Raw genomic sequence first — 17317 nt, forward strand, 5'->3', positions numbered from 1 at the left:
TACAAAAAAAGTCCCACTTCTTGAAATAACAGTAAGATTGAACAAGAATGTATCGCTTTGCTCAAGATCCCAGATCTGCTTGCCGTCAGGGCTCTGCTCAAAAAACTCATTTCTTTGGCTTTCTTTCAAGACCATTGTGAATTCACTTCACTTTTTGTATCATGATTTTTGGGTTTGCTCCCTTCCTGCTTCCTCTTGCTTTCCATTGTTTCCATCGCTCTAATCGATCCTCCAGTCCTGCACTCAATGCTCTAACATGAGCAGTGGACTCCATTGTTTAAGCCATTCTTAAACACTCTCTTAGTCAGTGTGGAAGGTGACCAGCACACCTAGCACCCTGAGTGGGACTTACGGTGATTTAAAACCAAAAGTCTGCCTTTCAGCTCCCAAAGTCACATTAATTAGTGTACAATACCAGTAACTTACTGTCTCTGTTGAGAATGCAGCTTCTTCATTCTAGATCAATCAGTACCTTCAAAGTAATTAATGTACCTACGCTGTAGAGCAAAGATCATATACTAAATCTTTACAGATCAACTTTATCAACTGAATTACAAGGATACTGAAATAGTCATAGGCATAATCATAAAGTGTCACTCTGTGGCAGGGTTAAGATTTCTGCTGAAGAGGAATTTTTCTGCTATGAAGAATAATGGCAGCAAATGACTGTTCATCTTATGGAACTGTAAATGTACAAGAATGGAGATCTGGAGGCTTATGTACAAGATATTTTAATGGATTACTGTTTGACTTGGTTGAATATGCTAACTGTGATTATAATTACCTGAACAGCTTGAATTCCTTTTTATTTTCTAATTTATTTCCCTGACTAACAATGATTCTTTTCAAAAATAATCACAACATTCCTACAAAATGGCCTGTGCAAAATTGTTGATGTTTGCCCTTACCTTTTCCATCTTTTAAAATATTTACTCTCACTAAATGCATGTTTCAGAGGTAATAAAATACTCTAGAATTAGGCAGAATTTTCAGACTCAGGCATGCTTTGTTGATTGCTTACTCTCCATGAAAAAAATACAGTGTGCTCTCCTTAGCAGCACAATGCATACGATTTGGTTATAAATTTTACAGCAACTTGAAAGATGTATTTGAATATGTTGATTTACTTAGAGATTGAAAATGAATGACACATTATAAGACCTTTCTTTATCTCCGATCTTGTTAAAAAATAATACACACTCCATAGAGCCAAGAGTTTATGAGGAAGAAGGCTGCCCAGTAAAAAGGGAGGGAGGGTGGAAAAATATCATATTTTCATAGACAAAATGCTTATTATTCTGTGACAAAAATTCTTGCCTAATAAGAGTTTTGTTCACTTAGTTTTTAAGGGGGAGTCAAGGCAACCAAAAGAGAAAGCGGCAAAAAGATCTAAAACCTCCTCTACAAAACTGGCTAAGAGCTGTGCTAGCTCACACAGAAGTACAACTCTTTGTAACCTTGCACAAAGACCTTATTTCACTTGCTTCTTATAATTAAGCTGGTTTGGTTTGGATATTTTTCCTGTTGTGTGTAATCTCATTTTCCCTCCGGCAGGGCCAAGAGGCTCCTTGGTGGACCATTGCCTCCCCTCAGCGTGGCTGCTGCTCCCCAGTGCTCGGCGTGGGCCTCAGCTGGTGGCCACGTTGAGAAGGCTTTTCCCCATTGTTCCCAACGGGGTCTGTGTTTTATGATGCCTCACAGTATAGGCAGCCACTATCTCCCCTGAGGGCAATGGCAGTTTCTGTTTCATGGAGAACAATGGATGATGGTGGCCAGTCCAAAAGGGAACAACTCTGCATGGGGGGAAAAAACAACAACAACAACAACAAAACAACTTTTAGTTACAAAAACTAACAGCAAGTATGGCCATTCATATGAAGCCTCTGAAAGGAATGCACCTATCATGCCAAGCCCTCTTTTTAGTCAAGCTGAGGGGAAGGTGGGAGGCACCATGCTTGTCTTCTGCATCAAAGGGGATACCAAGAGCCCTCTCCCTGGAGGAGTGGTGAAGAGGAAAGTGGACACGTGCACTCTCTGAGTCTAGGGCACAAGATAAGAAGGTGGCAGAACAGGGAGGTTTTGCTGTCAGCCCCAACAAACTCTCGACAGCTAGTCACTCCACCAGAATTAAGTACCAGTTTGGCATACAAGGGGAAAAGAATCATGTGATTCAGGGGAATTTGTCACATTCGCAGGATGAAGCCAAAATAAGGGAATGCAAACAAGGGGGTATGAAGAGTTATTGATGGTGGGAGTGGCAAGTCAGGAGGAATCTGGAGTGCAGAAAGTAAAGGGTGCTAGAATCTGTTTCAGCAGCCTCTCATTGCTCTAATGAAACAAAGCAGCTGCATACCCAGTCAAAGTGTCCCATAAAACATAGGTGGTTTGCGTTTTCCAGATGGGAACACAATAGTCAGAGCATAGCCACAAAAGTGCATATAAAAGGCAAAATAGAAAACAAAACAACTTTGAAAAACTTTGTCTAGGAATGTTACTAAATAATCACATGCAAGTGATCTTTTTAGAGATAATTGTAACAACTCTGCATTTTACGTACTTCATTCTTTCTAGAAATACACTTGGCTGTGTATGTGCCATAGCAACATTTTTTTTGAAAGAATTTATTTTGGTATTTCATGATAGTCTAATTTTTTTGATCAGTAAACTGTATATTGAATTGTACATTAACTAGATGTTAAATCATTACCAGTTCAATAGGTGTTAAGCCTAAGTTTAGCAATTAGCATTTTTATTAACCACAAAGAAGAAAATAGGGAAGTGCTGCTAATAAAATTTGCAGATGATACACAGCTTGGTGGAATGATAAACTGCATTGAGCTGGTTATACACAGCTGGGTTATTTGGCAGGAAGGGGAACTCATTCAAGCAATGAGTCTGAACACATATAAATAGGGAAGGTCACACACCTGGAAACTAAAATACCTGTCACCCTTACAAACTGTGGTACTGTGGAAAACACTGACACTGAAATTGATAAAGATTAGATAAAAAAAATTGAGCTCAGTTTGGTGCAGCAACTAACCCTATTCTCAAATACATAAATGCTATTTATTGTTCTATGAGTCTGTGTATCAGCTGCAAATTTTTTCAGTAAAGCTTCTATTTTTATTTTGGTTTTAGCAAATGGTTGAGTAGAAGCAGATGAATGATAATGAGAATAGCAATAGCACATTTTGGTGCTTAAGCTGAAGAGAAGATCTTGAAAAGCTGAAAAGATTAAGGAGTCACATTGTAATTTTAAAGGTGTAAAGCCTATTTTACAACAGTTGCGGGGGGGAAGTCCACGCTGTTTCTTTAAGAAATAAAAATAAAAACATTCTTTGATTATAAGAGGAGAAGATTTATTAAACTAAAATGTGTTTTAGCTTAAAACGCAATGAGGTTACATAATTTAAAACTGGAAAGTAAAATTAGACTAATTTATATTGGAAATATGGTATACTTAATAGAAACTGGAACTGTTTATAAAAATAAATAATAGGGTTTACATCAATGTCTTTACATAAGTGTCTGGTGCCTGATGACCCCCAATATAAATGCAAATTTCACGAACAGCTCCCTCTGTACCCTACTCTCACATCTTAAGGATCCTTATTCCAACAGGCAGGAAGAAGGATTCGCTTCTTTATACTTTCTAGATTGTCTTCTGAGTATCTTGGACAGCCACGTAAGTCACAGGCAGATGTTCACACTGTAAGATGTCATATTAATTACATTATACATTAATTACATATTAATCACTGTAAATGGCCAACTGTGAGTTCTCTTACTAAACTGAACAACCAGAGTTAAAAAGCACAGGTTCAGACTGTGAATTCCTACTGATTCTTGAATTTTCCAAATCTGTTTGCTTACAAGAATTTTCTAACGAGCAAGTTCTCAACTTTGCCAAGCTTGTTTTGAAACGTTAAAGGTTTACATTTTCTTCATTTTTTTTCTATTAATTCTAGGATTAATATTAATTAATTAATTTAATTAATTTGACACCTTGAGTTTTTAATATGTTCACAGACACGGAAATATCAGTTGTGTATACATGAAGGAGATTTTGGCAGATGAGGGAAATTATTAGGAGGCAGAAGACCAGCCTCACTAATAATGTTGCCCAAAGTAAAACTGTTACTTGAAGATGTGCTTCCACTTTGGAAAGGAAGAATCACTGCTGCATACCAGCAAAAGCCTCCTCGGTGCCCGAGACAATCACAAATGGGGAACCAGCCCAGATGATCATTCTATCAAACTGTTTCCCATATTTGTTCCAGTTTTGCAAACAACGATCTCTGGGTTCAATGGGCTGAGGGAGTACATGAATCTAGTGCAATATATTTTGGGTGATACTTTCACTGATGTGTATTAGTGTCTTTAAAAGGAGGGCATTTATGCAGGAGACATGAAGGTCTCAGGGTAGCTTCTAAACAAATAAATTTCCTCCTTTCCAGGGCTAAATTCATGCAAGAATACCACAAAGTACAAGAAAGTACTGTATATCTGGCCTCAAGTGCTTCTTACATCTTTTCTCTCCTTTTCAACCTTGTGTTATTTAAAAGGAGACAGATAAAGATGCTACATCAGCATAATTTTTTTTTTCTTTGTGAATTCTGTTGACACTTTAGTTTTTGGTTTTTTTCCTATGGATTTCATTTGACTTACATGGGGTAAGTATGTCCATTCGCCATTTCTAATGACACTCTCCAAGAACACTTACCTGGACAGCAATATTTGCATATAAAACACAGTTTCAGATACAAAAGACAGGAGTTATTAAAAGCATTGCTTATGTTATGTGCAAAAATTTGTTAAGCATTTTAAAGATATAGAATAAGATAGCTCTCTGCTGGGAACAATTGAAGGTCTCCTCAGACATCCAGGCTGTATTACTCACCGGAAACAATAGCAGAAATGGGTTTTCTATTTACTGTAGTAAAGCAACCTTGTCTATAAACTCCTTATTGCTGCAAACCAAAGGTGTGTGTCTGGGGAGGCAAGCTTTTCCCCTTGATGTTCCAGGACATGGAAATACAATCCTTTTTCAGAAACAGATGTTTGCAATAGAAAACTTTCACTCTACTCTCTTCTGTTTTTAATCTGCTCATGACAGGAAACACAGATTCAAAATGAATGTAAAGAACACAGTCACCATAACTGATGATAATACAAAAGAACACGTAGGAAAGATTTCTTTTCCCCAATATAGAGAAAAGGTTTACAGATTTCAGAAGATTCTAGGTGTTTTTATTTCTCAGTGGCTACCAACAGTGTTTTTCCAGTAACTTCAGAGGATATAGCTCTCAGCAATGGTTTGATACCACCAACAGTTTCAGCATACAAGAGACAGTACAACTCTTCTTCCTGCTCTCTGCCATATCTTCGGCACTTCCAAGTGACTACCCTGCTAAAGCTTCACTGAACAGACAGATGTATAAAAATGGCCAAAAGATTCTTCCATAGCATGTGTAAAATACAAAATGAAACAGGTAAGAGTAATTGCTTCACCCTCTTCAGCCAGTCTTGCTGCTAACCTCTAGGCTCTCAAAAATTTTGAAGATGTGCTTTTTAAACTACACCAATCTACACATCTCAAGTGAAGTTCTTTACGTATGACAGTGTGAAGGGTTTGCCTGGGCTCTTTCCTGTGCTGTTTGGCTGCCTGTTCAAACTTCTGCTCTCACTCTTCTTCACATCACAACCTCCCTGGTCTCCTTTCTCTGCCTTCTCCAGTTTGCCTAAATCCCCTTTCCTTGCTCTTTCATTCGAGTAGTATCTTGCTAACGAAAACCTTCACTTGAAAAACAACAATATTTGAATATTGATTTCTGCAAATTAATTTACCACTCTTGTGTGTCATGCACTCTTTGATCTGTGTTCACTTTTTTTTCAACTGTGAGCTATTTGCAGCAGGGGCTGTCATCTGGTGCGTGCTTGAGTAATGCACAGCACAAAGGCATCCTGTTTTAGACAATATCTGAGCAATGCTGCAGCAAACAATAAAAACAATTATAATTACCCCTCCCACAAGCTACATTAAAATACATGATCACTCAGAAATTGAAAAATGACAGCATCAACCCTGTGATGTGATTTAATTAATTTCCCTCTCCTGTATAAATATGATGATACTGTCTCTAGCTATATCATAGTATGCTAATTTTTCTGCAAAGGTCTTGCTTTATTGAGTTTTGTTGATTTTTTTAAAATACGTTTTTGATCCAAAATGGTGTCCAAAACTTTCTTAACATAGGATTTCCTGTCATAATCCCTTCATTGAGTAGAAAGTTACTAATTTCCTTAATTTCCTTCTACTTTTTTTTTTTTTTTTTACCAGAGGATGTGAATGATTCAAGAGTATAAGTGAAATTATTTTGACAATTATTTTGACAATGCTGAATAACTGTTACTCTGTCTTAAAGATGGGAGATAAAGTGCAAATAGATCAAGCATAAAACATAAATCTTACACGTTAAATTAACAGGTTCTAATATTTTAGACTGTTTCATGTTTCTAGCATGTGGTACATTGAAAGCACAGTAACAAAAAAAATAGCTTTTAGATAGGAGTGTAGAGAATTTCTAATATTTTTTCAGGTGAGGAACGAAAAATTTTAGCGCACATGATTTTTCACAGTGGCAAGGAATAAACCCAGGTTTTCAAAATTTATTCAGCTTCTTGAACTCTGCTGCCAAAACCCAAACTTCTAATTTCTATGTTAGGCAAGACATGAAGGCTGTGCATAAAAACCTTCTACACATCCCTAAATGATCCCCAGAACCCTGTTCACATCACAGAATGTTACATACTCCTATGGAAAGCACTGCCGTATGAAGGTTTCATGAAAATAAAAGTTTGGTGGGCTACAGAGGTCTTCCTACCTGGAAAAATAATCACAGGCTTTCTGTTCTGCTTCTAGGACTTCCTGCATCTTCACTGATTACTGAACTATGCATGTACCTAGTCTTTTCTTAAATAATTTTACAGCTATCATGTGCCCTGATTTTGCAATATCTCTTTTCAAGCATGGAAACCTGAAGTGGACTTAGCAATTTCTGACCCCAGTACTAAAAACTTGACTCTATAAGCTACAGGACATCATTAGCAAATAGATTTACTTGTCCAACACAATCTCTACATCTCTTGCAAAATCACCATGTCCCATGGGATGCACACTGATCTGAAAGATTTGGTTTAAAACTCTTGTTTCTAAATCCAGAGTCAGTTTGGTGGTATTAAGATCAGCAAATTGCACTTGTGATATTTTAACCAAGTTCTGGTTTATCAAATTTTCCGAATTTTGGCTCTGTAGCAAATTCCTCACATCTCAACAGTCGTGAATGGATTCATAATGTGCATTGGAATAATAAGGGCAGGGGGAAAGTCTCAGGAATAGTACACAAGAGAGGTCAGAGGTGTTTTGGCATCAGCGGGAGATTTCAGAGGACAATAAATATTTGCAGTGAATCCTTCTCCTCTCTTAACTTGGCTATCTCTCAGGATGCAAGCCATGTCATCTTCTCTGGGATTCTCAAGCCAACCTCTTCCTCATCTCACCTGCCTTGCACATTCATACCACTCTGCCTCTCCACCTGCATCAAGAATATCCCATGCTTATTCTTCTGCCCCTGCTAGATTTCTGCCATAGCAGTGGGCTCTTTTTGTGTTAAAGAACTGTTTAATTTTTGTGGTTTTGTTTTTTTGGTTTTTTTTTTTTTGGTTCAGCTTAAATTTGGGTTAAAGACTTAAATGTAGCAACACAGGCTCAGTTCTGGTTAAAGAAAAAAATCCAACTTTAATTCAGCTTTTTACTTCTGTTTCAATTTGATTTTAAAACATACTTTGCTTTAGTAGATTCCTATTATCTGTATGATCATGATGTTTTTAGTTTTATTTACAAGTCTGTCAATATTTTTATCAGCAGCATATTTCAACTTAAATTATTCAGAATCTATTTCTAGATTACCAGCAGCAGTATCAAGCAGGAAAAAGCACAAGTCACCCTAAAACTCTAATATTATAGGTATTTTTGAAGACCTGTCATCTGATCAGCCCTTAGCCATTTCATGGATGTTTATCAGAATTCTCTGTGATACTAAGTCAAAGGTATTACAAGTCTAAAAAGCACCACCTTTTCATTTATTAACTCAAATTCTAATAACCTTGAAAATGCACGCTAATGCTTTTTCAGTAGTATTAACTTTATCTTCATTCTTTAGTTTTTTATTGCTGAATTCTACACAGCCTTTTTCGTTCATCATATTGACTCAAACCAATGTTTAAGTTACTGATTTATAACCACATTATAATACTGATATTTATTAGATGCTGAAAGACTTCTCCCTGGTAAACATACCAGAAACGATTTTTGGTTTAAATTATTTGCAACTGAAAAACTGCCTTAACATTTTCTTATTATATTACATCAATTTTCTTTGCAACTTTTTGAAGGCATAATCCATTTGTCTCCAGCATCCTGCTCTTCATGGCATTAGATTAAGACAGCTCTATCTGCTGCCTTTAGTCTCCAAAAGAGAACAGTTCTAGATGGGAGGCAGGGGGTAGGGAGCTGCCCGTCCTTTCCATCATCAGTATTGCCACTCAAAAATCTCAAAACATAGTCCATTTTTCAGCATCTTCCCTGATGTTTCCCACTTCAAGCTTCACGTCATTTTTGCCTAGCTATGTTCTCAAAAATGGCTGACACATATTTGCTGAAACAATAAAAACATCAAAGACGAACATCACACATAGAAGTTTTCAGCTCCAATTATGAAAAATATTTATAGTGATGATTCAAGTGATGAAAAAAGATTGTATGTGCAATTTCTGGTTTCAAGTTAAAGTTCTTAAAAATATCAAAGGCAATTTTTTACCATTTGTATCGGAGCAGTGCTTGGGAAAGTAAATGAAGATTATGCTCTTACATACTAAGCACTCTACATACATCGTTTTAAAATATAAAAATTGTCACCAACCAATGCATCAAAGTGAAAATAAATAAACAGTTATGTAAATTTACAGTGGGTTTAACTACTAAACCCAGATTTTAGACTTGGGAACATTCTATAATAATATCCTCAGTGACAGGGTTGCAGTGGGCTACTGGAAATAATCACTGGTCCAATCAGTGCCACTGTTAACAGACCTACAAGTGCACCTTCTTTCCTGATCGGTGGTTTGTTTTCCTGGGGCCTGCAATAGCAGATTCCCACAGTCACTGTCACAGATGCCTGCCGACCTGCAAATCACCTGGATAATGGTAACAAGTGTTTTGTGGCTTCCCAACCTGGGGAGGAATGAACCGGGGAGAAGCCAGGCACCTTTTGCAGAGGAGCTAACAGGAGGGGTTCATGTGCGACTTCTTCGGGAGCTTGTCAACCCTCATCGGTAACTTCGGTGTTTCTTGCTTTGGGTCTTTTACCTGGTGCAATGGAAGAGACATGGGCACAAAGACCGGATTTGGGGACATGCTGTGTCTGAGGTGCTCGACAACGAGAGCTGATTTCGCCTCGGCTGTCGGGCAGAGCAGAGCCGACTGAGGGCAGAAAGCAGCTTTTTGGGGGTTTCTACGGGGGCTGGCTTTGGTTAAGTTTGACAGGACGGGCAGAAGCACGCATCTTCCAGCAGCGGCCACGCTGCAATCTCTTCGTGGGAGAGCTGCCGAGGGCAAGGCCAGGCGGCCGGCAGGATGCAGGGCTGGAGGAGGCCCCGATGGGACGCGCTGCTGAGAGGCGCCGCGTCAAGGGCACCCCACAGGCCAGGCGGGAGCCATGGAAAATGGAACGCGACGCCCTTCACCCCGACACGGGCCTGTGCCAATGCCGACACCAGCGCCGCCCCTTCCCGGTAACCGCGCCCCACCGGCGGCCGCTCCGGCACCGCGCCTGCGGGACATGCGCGGACCCTGCCGGGCTCCTGCCCTGTTTCCCTTCCCCCTGCCTCTTCCTTCCCGCGTTTGCCATGGCGACACCGAGTGGCCTGATCCGGGCCCTACACCGCGGGACCCTCGGCCAGGTAACCGGCCTGGGCCATCTCCCCCTCGCTTCCCGGTGTGCCCGGTCTGGGACGAGCCCCGCGCTCCGGCCCGGCCGCCATCCCTCCCGTGCCGCGGGCCGGCTCCGCGCATGCGCGAGGCTGAGGGCGCGGGGCGGGGCCGGGCCGGCTCCTGCCGCCCCTCCGGGAGCCGCGCTCCCCGCCCGTCCTTCCCGCTTCTCCGTCCGAAATTCCCGCTTTCCGCCTCGTCCCTCCTGCTTCCCGGCTCATCCCTCCCGCTTCCCGGCTGGTTCTCGCTGGCTCCGCTCAGCCACAGGGGTTCTGACTCCGTGAGGGGCTCGGGAGAGAGGGAGAGAGGGAGGCCTGAGGCGGCAAGTGCCGGTCGTTTCAATCGCCGAGATAGCGCTGGGCTTGTGCGAGGTTTCAGCGTTGGTCTTTGCTTCTTCCCCTTCGATTTTAAATGCACCTACTGGCCACAAATTTCTGTCTTCTCCGGCAGGAAGGAAAAACCCAAACCTCTTAAGTGTCTGAATGAATGTATGTCAGCCCCCCCTCTTGGTACTTACACGATCTCAGTGCGGTGTAGTGTTTAAATTTCTTTAGTACTTCTGGGATTTTCATTATAATCGTTGGGAGCCTTTTCCCATCTCATTCCCCCCATTCTGTTAGAAAATTGAAATAAAGGAACAACTGATTGCTTTGCTTGTACTTTGGAAGATAACACTGAGCAATCATCCAGGTCAGGTAGGTATGTATTCAGTGGCCTTGTGTTTGTAGGCAGCCTACATAGTTCTACATCTATTGAAGGCTTGCCTTAGAAATCTAAATTTTTCTGTAGCTTGTAGCCTTGTTTTTTAAAGTGAGTAGAAAAAATTGATGACAGTAATGCTAGCATTGCATCATTTTAGAGAATGTTTCCCCTAGCTGGACAATTGGCTTTTTCTTTAAAATCTTGCTTTTCACATGTCATCCAAATCGTGAGTGGTATGGTATGTTTCAATAATGTTCCATAATCAATAGTTCATTATTCAGAACAGTTGCCAGGGTAGATATGTCTTGTGTTACTTGTGAGATAAAGTGGAATAGTAGAAGATCAAAGATTCAGTTCCCTGGTGTAATCTGTATTGTCTTTTTTGTGTGTCTTCTGTGATTTTGCAGTGAGTGCTGATACCTTCAGCCATGGAGTTGGTATTTTGAACACATCAAGCTGTAAGACACACTAATGCACAAGAAGTTGTTTTATGTGGTAGTAGATCTGGGTAAACTACACATTGCAGGACTATTTCAGAACCAGGAATTCTAGAATTCTACAATTGTAGAATTAAGAAGTCAAGGCAAAATTCAATACGTTCTAAAACAGCTAATACCATGCTGATGACCTTGATTCTGCCCTTTCTATTGAGGAGGTAGATTGAAAGCAAAAGAAGAAGAACCTGTTATGCCATATGAAGCTTTGATAACTGATATTTTACTTAGTAACTATGTTCTTCCTACTAGTTGTAAGTGTGAGGCAGAAGTAAGGTTTCTTACTTTTTTAACATATTTTTGTTTCAGATTTCATTTATGTATAAGACTGTGTTGAACTGTAATAATATAGAAGAGCTAAAGAATCTCAATTTGGCAAACTCAGTAAGGTTGGTGGGTGTTTCCATGTCTTGAGGTGCTTTGATTTAATTTCATTTACATGTGCCTAAATCTTCCTAGGTTTATAAAATTTATAATTTGAACAGTTACACTGTCCCTGTAATATATTGCCAAAGCAGGTCTTGCAAAGATACCTCAAACCACTCATTATTTTTAGAACTCAAAAGTTCCTTGAAAAATATTGAAAGGATTTGAGTAAGCTTATCTTTCCTGATGCACTTGGTGACTCTTTTGGCTCTTTTCAATATCACAACAGATGCCCTCCCCTGCTTTCATTCCTCTAGCAAGAAATATGGTTTATCTTGCATAATAAAGAAATCTGCTCTGGATGAACACAGCTCATGTTATACTTCTATATTTACTCTAATGTGCATTTCTTTGCCACCTCTGAGTCACTTGTTAGGTCAAGATTATGTACCAGGCGCTTTATCACCTCTTTGCTGTTGCCATGATGTCTTAAAGGAGTGATAGGTTTGAGAACGTGCTTACTTCCTGTTACTCTGTAAATGTTCTCATAAAAAAAACCAAACAAACCAAAACACAAAGTTAGTGTTGGTTCACAGGTTCACAGAATGTTCTGAGTTAGAAGGGACCCACAAGGATCATCCAGTTCAACTCTGGGGTTAAGTAAAACTCCATGTGAGGATTGAACCCACAGCCCTGATGTCACTAACACAGTGCTCTGACCAACTTTGTGTAACTTCAGATCACCCACTCTCAAGTAACAGCAGTAATTTAAGGTGTTCTGTGGTTTTAAATTTGTGAGTTCAGTATGTTGTGGGATTTTGTCACTTTTCTCACTTTAAGTGCCCTCTTATGTCTATCTGGAAAGAGTTGCACTGGAATTGAAGTAGTACTTACACTGTGTCTTCAAAAGAATTGAGGGGAAAAAATGGCTTCCTTATTTATGCTGTTCCCGTTGCCAGGCTGGACTCAGGAGTGGTTCAGCTACTATGGTGGACAGTTTGGAACTGATCGTGCATTTGCTGCCTGCTGATGAGGAATATTCAAATTTCAAGCTGGAAAAGTGTTTGTCTTCAAGCTTGTGCAATGTGTCTACTGCCACCCTTATAGTTTTGATGTTTAAGTGTTCAATAATGCAGTCATCACTAGAAGACATAATTTCTCTGGTTTCAGCTTTGTTTCACTGTAGTGCACAGTTCATCACTATGCTGGATTTACCATGCTGTGGAAAAGTTGCTCTGTGCATTTTGTTGTATTATTTATATTTCTATGTATTTCTAGCATGCAACTAAATTTTGTAGGCATAATAAATGTGGTTAAGAAGAAAATAACATTTTATTGGAGGGAGTCATTATGTTTAGGGTAGCTTGACTTTTAAGAGCTTATTTTCAAATTCCCTAATTTACTTTTCTTCAGAGCTCTCTAAGCCAGGGTTATAGAAAGTCATTTCATCAAGTCTGTTTCTTTGATGAGACACTCTTAAAAATGGCAAGTATAGGTACACCAGGGAATTACTGATAAAATCATGAGAAATCCAACTATGGCGTAACCTGTGAGTAGGAAAATTTAATCTGAGGTGAGTCAGTGAGTTATTGGTGTATGTCCTGATAAAACATGGATTAGGTTTAGTCCTTGCTGCAAAGGGGAAGTACAGGAATGGCAAGGTCTTGCTTTTAATGGTCTTATGCATCACTAGATGGCTTTCCAGACAGTCAGCTGGAAGAGTACTTTTAGATGTTATTTGCCTTCAAAATAACTCCTTCAGGAATCTTTGGCATAATCTTTCTTTTCTAGTTTCAAAGTAGCTATCACTATTAAAATTACTATAAGGATACACTAATACCTGTATTGCTTTTCTTCCTGAGAATATCTTTTAAAGTAAACAAGAACTTCTCATTTTGCTGCCTTTTGTCCCACCCTAGACTTCCTCTTTGGTAGGAAAGCCTTGCCTGGACTTCACATATGATCTTCACACAGTGGCTGTGTTATTTTTGCTAAGCTGTACATCTTGATTTCCTACAACCTTCATCACTTGTCAACTTTCACAGGAGTGATGCATCAGAGAGTGGATTCTCTTTTAGCTTTATGTCGTCCAGAACTGCATTTTACAGCCATAAGGGTTAATGTTTTGTAGCACAAAATCCTTTCCTCTGTGGTGTCAGAATTTATCTTTTTTGAAACTCAGGACATTGACTCTAGTGCATGCTGTTCAGGCCAAACAAAGAGAAAATTGGTTTGAGTCCCACTGTTCCAATGATATTTTTTCTACCTTTTGGTGAGTGTTGCACAGAAAATATCTCTGGTGAATGTTTAGTCAGGATCACTGCAAGTACAGGATCTTCAAATCCGAAGAATTTTAGCAAGTACAGTGGTAATCTTAGCAGCTCATTTAGGAGTGTTTCTTTACCTGAGTCAATATCCTTTAAAAAATACCCCAGTATAGATCCCTGAATGTAGTTTCTCTGGTTTGCTTTACAGTTTGTAACCAAAGGTGGTGCTGAAATTAAGAGGCATTTGCTGCATCTTCCCCTGCTGTGGCAGCCTAATGAGTCTCAAGGCTGGTTAGACTAATCTGGCATGCTTTGCTCTCAACAAATCCACATTTGCTGTAGTTTTCCTCTAGTTATCTTCTAGAGAATTACAAAAGATAGGTTTCGTTCACTGAGTATTGATGCTAAGCAGACTACCTCCCAGACTTCTACACTTTTCCTGTGTTTTGGTCTTCTGATACTTTGCTGGGCCTCTGTGTACCTCAGTGATTCTAGCCAGTACTGTCAGTACGTTAAGAGGAGATCTTCAGATTGCTTGGGTCTGGTGAAATTTGATTTACCTTTTTTGAGGAAGTGTTGTTCCTTCAGTATTCAGGCCACTCTATTGCTACTATGCTAGTCATGTTGATAACTGGTCATGTTTCATATTTTTTAACAAAGATGGCTGTGAAGAAGGCAGGTAAAAATTGAAGGGTTGTTCTGGAGAAGACCATTAAAATGGTTTTTCCCGGATTGCAAATAAAATCTTCAAAATTTTTAGCTATAGTTACCATATGGGCTCCAGAGAAAGGAAGTAACTGAAATTACCAGACTCTAATCCTTAAGGATTTCAAAGATTGTAGTTAAAACTACAGTGGGAGAGGGAGCTCAATTTTCAGTATCATTCAGTTATGTTATGAATGAAATGCAAACAATTTAAAAGCATCCATGTTCCCATCTTGAATTTGTTGCTGTCACGTAGGGGTCACTTTGTTAACCATTAATGAAATGAGTCCCCAGGTGCATGTAACAAGTTGCACACATACACAGGTTACTGCAGCAGGTCAGCTTCAGAATGCCTGTCCAGACACTTGTGTGCTGAAATTGATGGATGAACAGTCAGATTTTTAAGTGCTTGCCCTGGATTTATGATTGTAGCAGTCCCCTGTGTTGCATCTCTTTCTTCTAGAGAGCATGAAGGTTGGAAGTAGCAAAGTGCTTTTGACTGAGGAAAAAAGGCTGGAAATGCAAATACCTGTTAGGCAGCACGGACCCCGATGTTTCCTGGTGTCCAGTATGCGCTGGTTCAATATATTGTCATATCCAGGACCTTTAGGAGAGATACAAGTGATTTGAGAAATTCTTTCCAATTAAGGTAGCCTCTATGTGGATTCATATGTACAAGTTGGTGCTTTTTTTTTTTTCTTTTTTCCTGAGTTTTAATATTTTTTACTATTGTTATTTGGCACAGGTACTGAAAGTTAGTTTCCCAGATCCTTATGAAATAACTAGATTTAGCAATATATTCCAATCTTTGGATTAAACCCCTGGTGTCTTCTAGTTAGGTTAGAATGGAAGTTTTTCCTAATCAGTCACTTGTTTTTATTCTAATCACTAAATAGCTAAATAAATAAATAGGTAAATAATAACTAAATAATATATTTAACCCTCTAGGGAAACTGGCTTACCTTTCAGATAAAGCAGTGGAATAGTTCCTTATGCAAGAATGAAGTCATTAGCTTTTCTATCATTTTCAGAGCAGAAGGCAAGTTAATATACAGTGAAAATACACATTTCTTGGGTTTTTACTAGATTTGAGAGATCTCAGGTTTCTACACAGATTTATTAGACATCCAGCTGTAGAGAGACTTCTTGTAATCTGCTTTGTTTAGTGCCTTGCCTGTAGTGGATTTTCACCACTGTTATAGCTGTGCAGAGAGAGCCCCCACTGTAGACAAAAATGAAGGCGCTCTGAGGCGTGAATGGGTCCTATTCATTTCCATAATGGAGTTCTAACAATAAAATCTGGCAAACATAGATTGTTTTAGTAGGAAACAGCCCTTTATTCTGGCATCTTGGCAGGGCTTGGGTAGAGTCCCACCATTCTTTCCCCCTCTGGCCCTTGCTTTCAGTGTCTTGACTGAGCCTGTTTTTTCTCTTGAGGGACTTCTGTTTTTATTAATGTGTTTTTGTACAGTGAGTTTAATGAAAGATGCTACTCTGGGCATCGTGGATGTTGAAGTTTTGTGTGAATTTCTCCAGTGCATATGCTGAGCAAGCATTGTGAGTCAGTCTGTAGCAGATCACCTCTGTCTCTAGACAGCAGACAGGGGTCCCATTTTAATGCTGGTTCATTGGCAGATAGAATTTCTGTTTACTAATACAGCAAGTGCTATTCTAGACACTTAACAATTACTTTTTCCATGACACAAGCTGTGGTTTATGATGTGACTCTAGGGTTAGATGAACAAACATTTTGTGGAATTGACTCAAATTGCAGCAGGATCAGAAGTTGAAGTGAAGGAAAACCCCAAGTTGGTTAGTCACCTTAGATCATATATTTTTTTTTGCTGTGTTTGTAATCAGTGAATTGAAATTGTTTTCCCTTTGATTATTTGAGCCCTTAACTAACAGTATCATTCTTGGAGTCCCCAACTCAGACAAATAACATAGTAGATTTTATAATTTTCTGCTGTATCAGGCAAATCTATATATCCACTGGACAGGATTAAATATATTTTTGCTCCCTGAGATAGATATCAGCCTTGAGAGTACACTGAAGTTCTTGCTGCATGTGAGAGGAAATATATACATATTGGTATATAAGTATACACACCGAAATAGACAATGAAATATATATACTTACATTTTCATCTCCCTCATTCTTGTTCTGAAATGTGATGATTGCTACCAGAAATTAAATATCTGCTTTTCCATTCAGCATCAAGTTCTTTGAAATATGCTAGGGCATACATCTGCTCCTTGGAGCTGGCCAAACAATGGAGTGGTGAAGTTGACCCAGTTGCTTCAGTGGTGTCTGCACAATAACTGAATGAAGAATAAGTGTTGCGTGACGTTTATAAACAGGGTTTTCCTCAGTTCTCATGGTGTTGCGCGTAGTTCATGTTATAAACTACTGCAAGGATGTTATCTTTGTAACAGGCAGGTAAAACCCTTCTATGCTTCATTTGTGTTTAGATGACACTTTCATAACTGTTCAGACTAGAAATTTCTTTTTGTTTAGACTACGTGTATTGTTTATGGATAAGTGGTTTGGATCCTTACAGTACAGATTAGAAGGTGAATTAAATGTTTCTTATTGGTATTTCAAAGTGTGGTAAGCCCATCCCATTCACTTATGTAGGTAGGTGTCAATATTTACATTCTTCTGCAGAAAGATCCTAGAATTAGATAGTGCTATATTTCTACTTTTGAAGCTCAGAGCTTCTGTAAGATTC

At 39.2% G+C, this 17317-nt stretch overlaps 1 protein-coding gene across 4 annotated transcripts in view; it reads left to right on the forward strand.

Moving 5' to 3' along the window:
• The first annotated feature begins 9656 nt into the window (after positions 1-9656).
• The window catches only part of WARS2 (tryptophanyl tRNA synthetase 2, mitochondrial), a 38955-nt gene continuing 31294 nt past the window's right edge, over positions 9657-17317 (forward strand). Inside the window, exon 1 of one of the 4 annotated variants that reach the window (XM_015639658.3) lies at positions 9657-10023. In XM_015639658.3, coding sequence (XP_015495144.1) covers positions 9721-10023 — 303 coding nt within the window. In that variant the 5' untranslated portion in view covers positions 9657-9720. The other 3 variants (XM_015639637.3, XM_015639667.3, XM_015639686.3) reach the window with 3 other exon arrangements.

Source organism: Parus major, chromosome 1 (assembly GCF_001522545.3).
Source record: "Parus major isolate Abel chromosome 1, Parus_major1.1, whole genome shotgun sequence".
NCBI lineage: Eukaryota > Metazoa > Chordata > Aves > Passeriformes > Paridae > Parus > Parus major.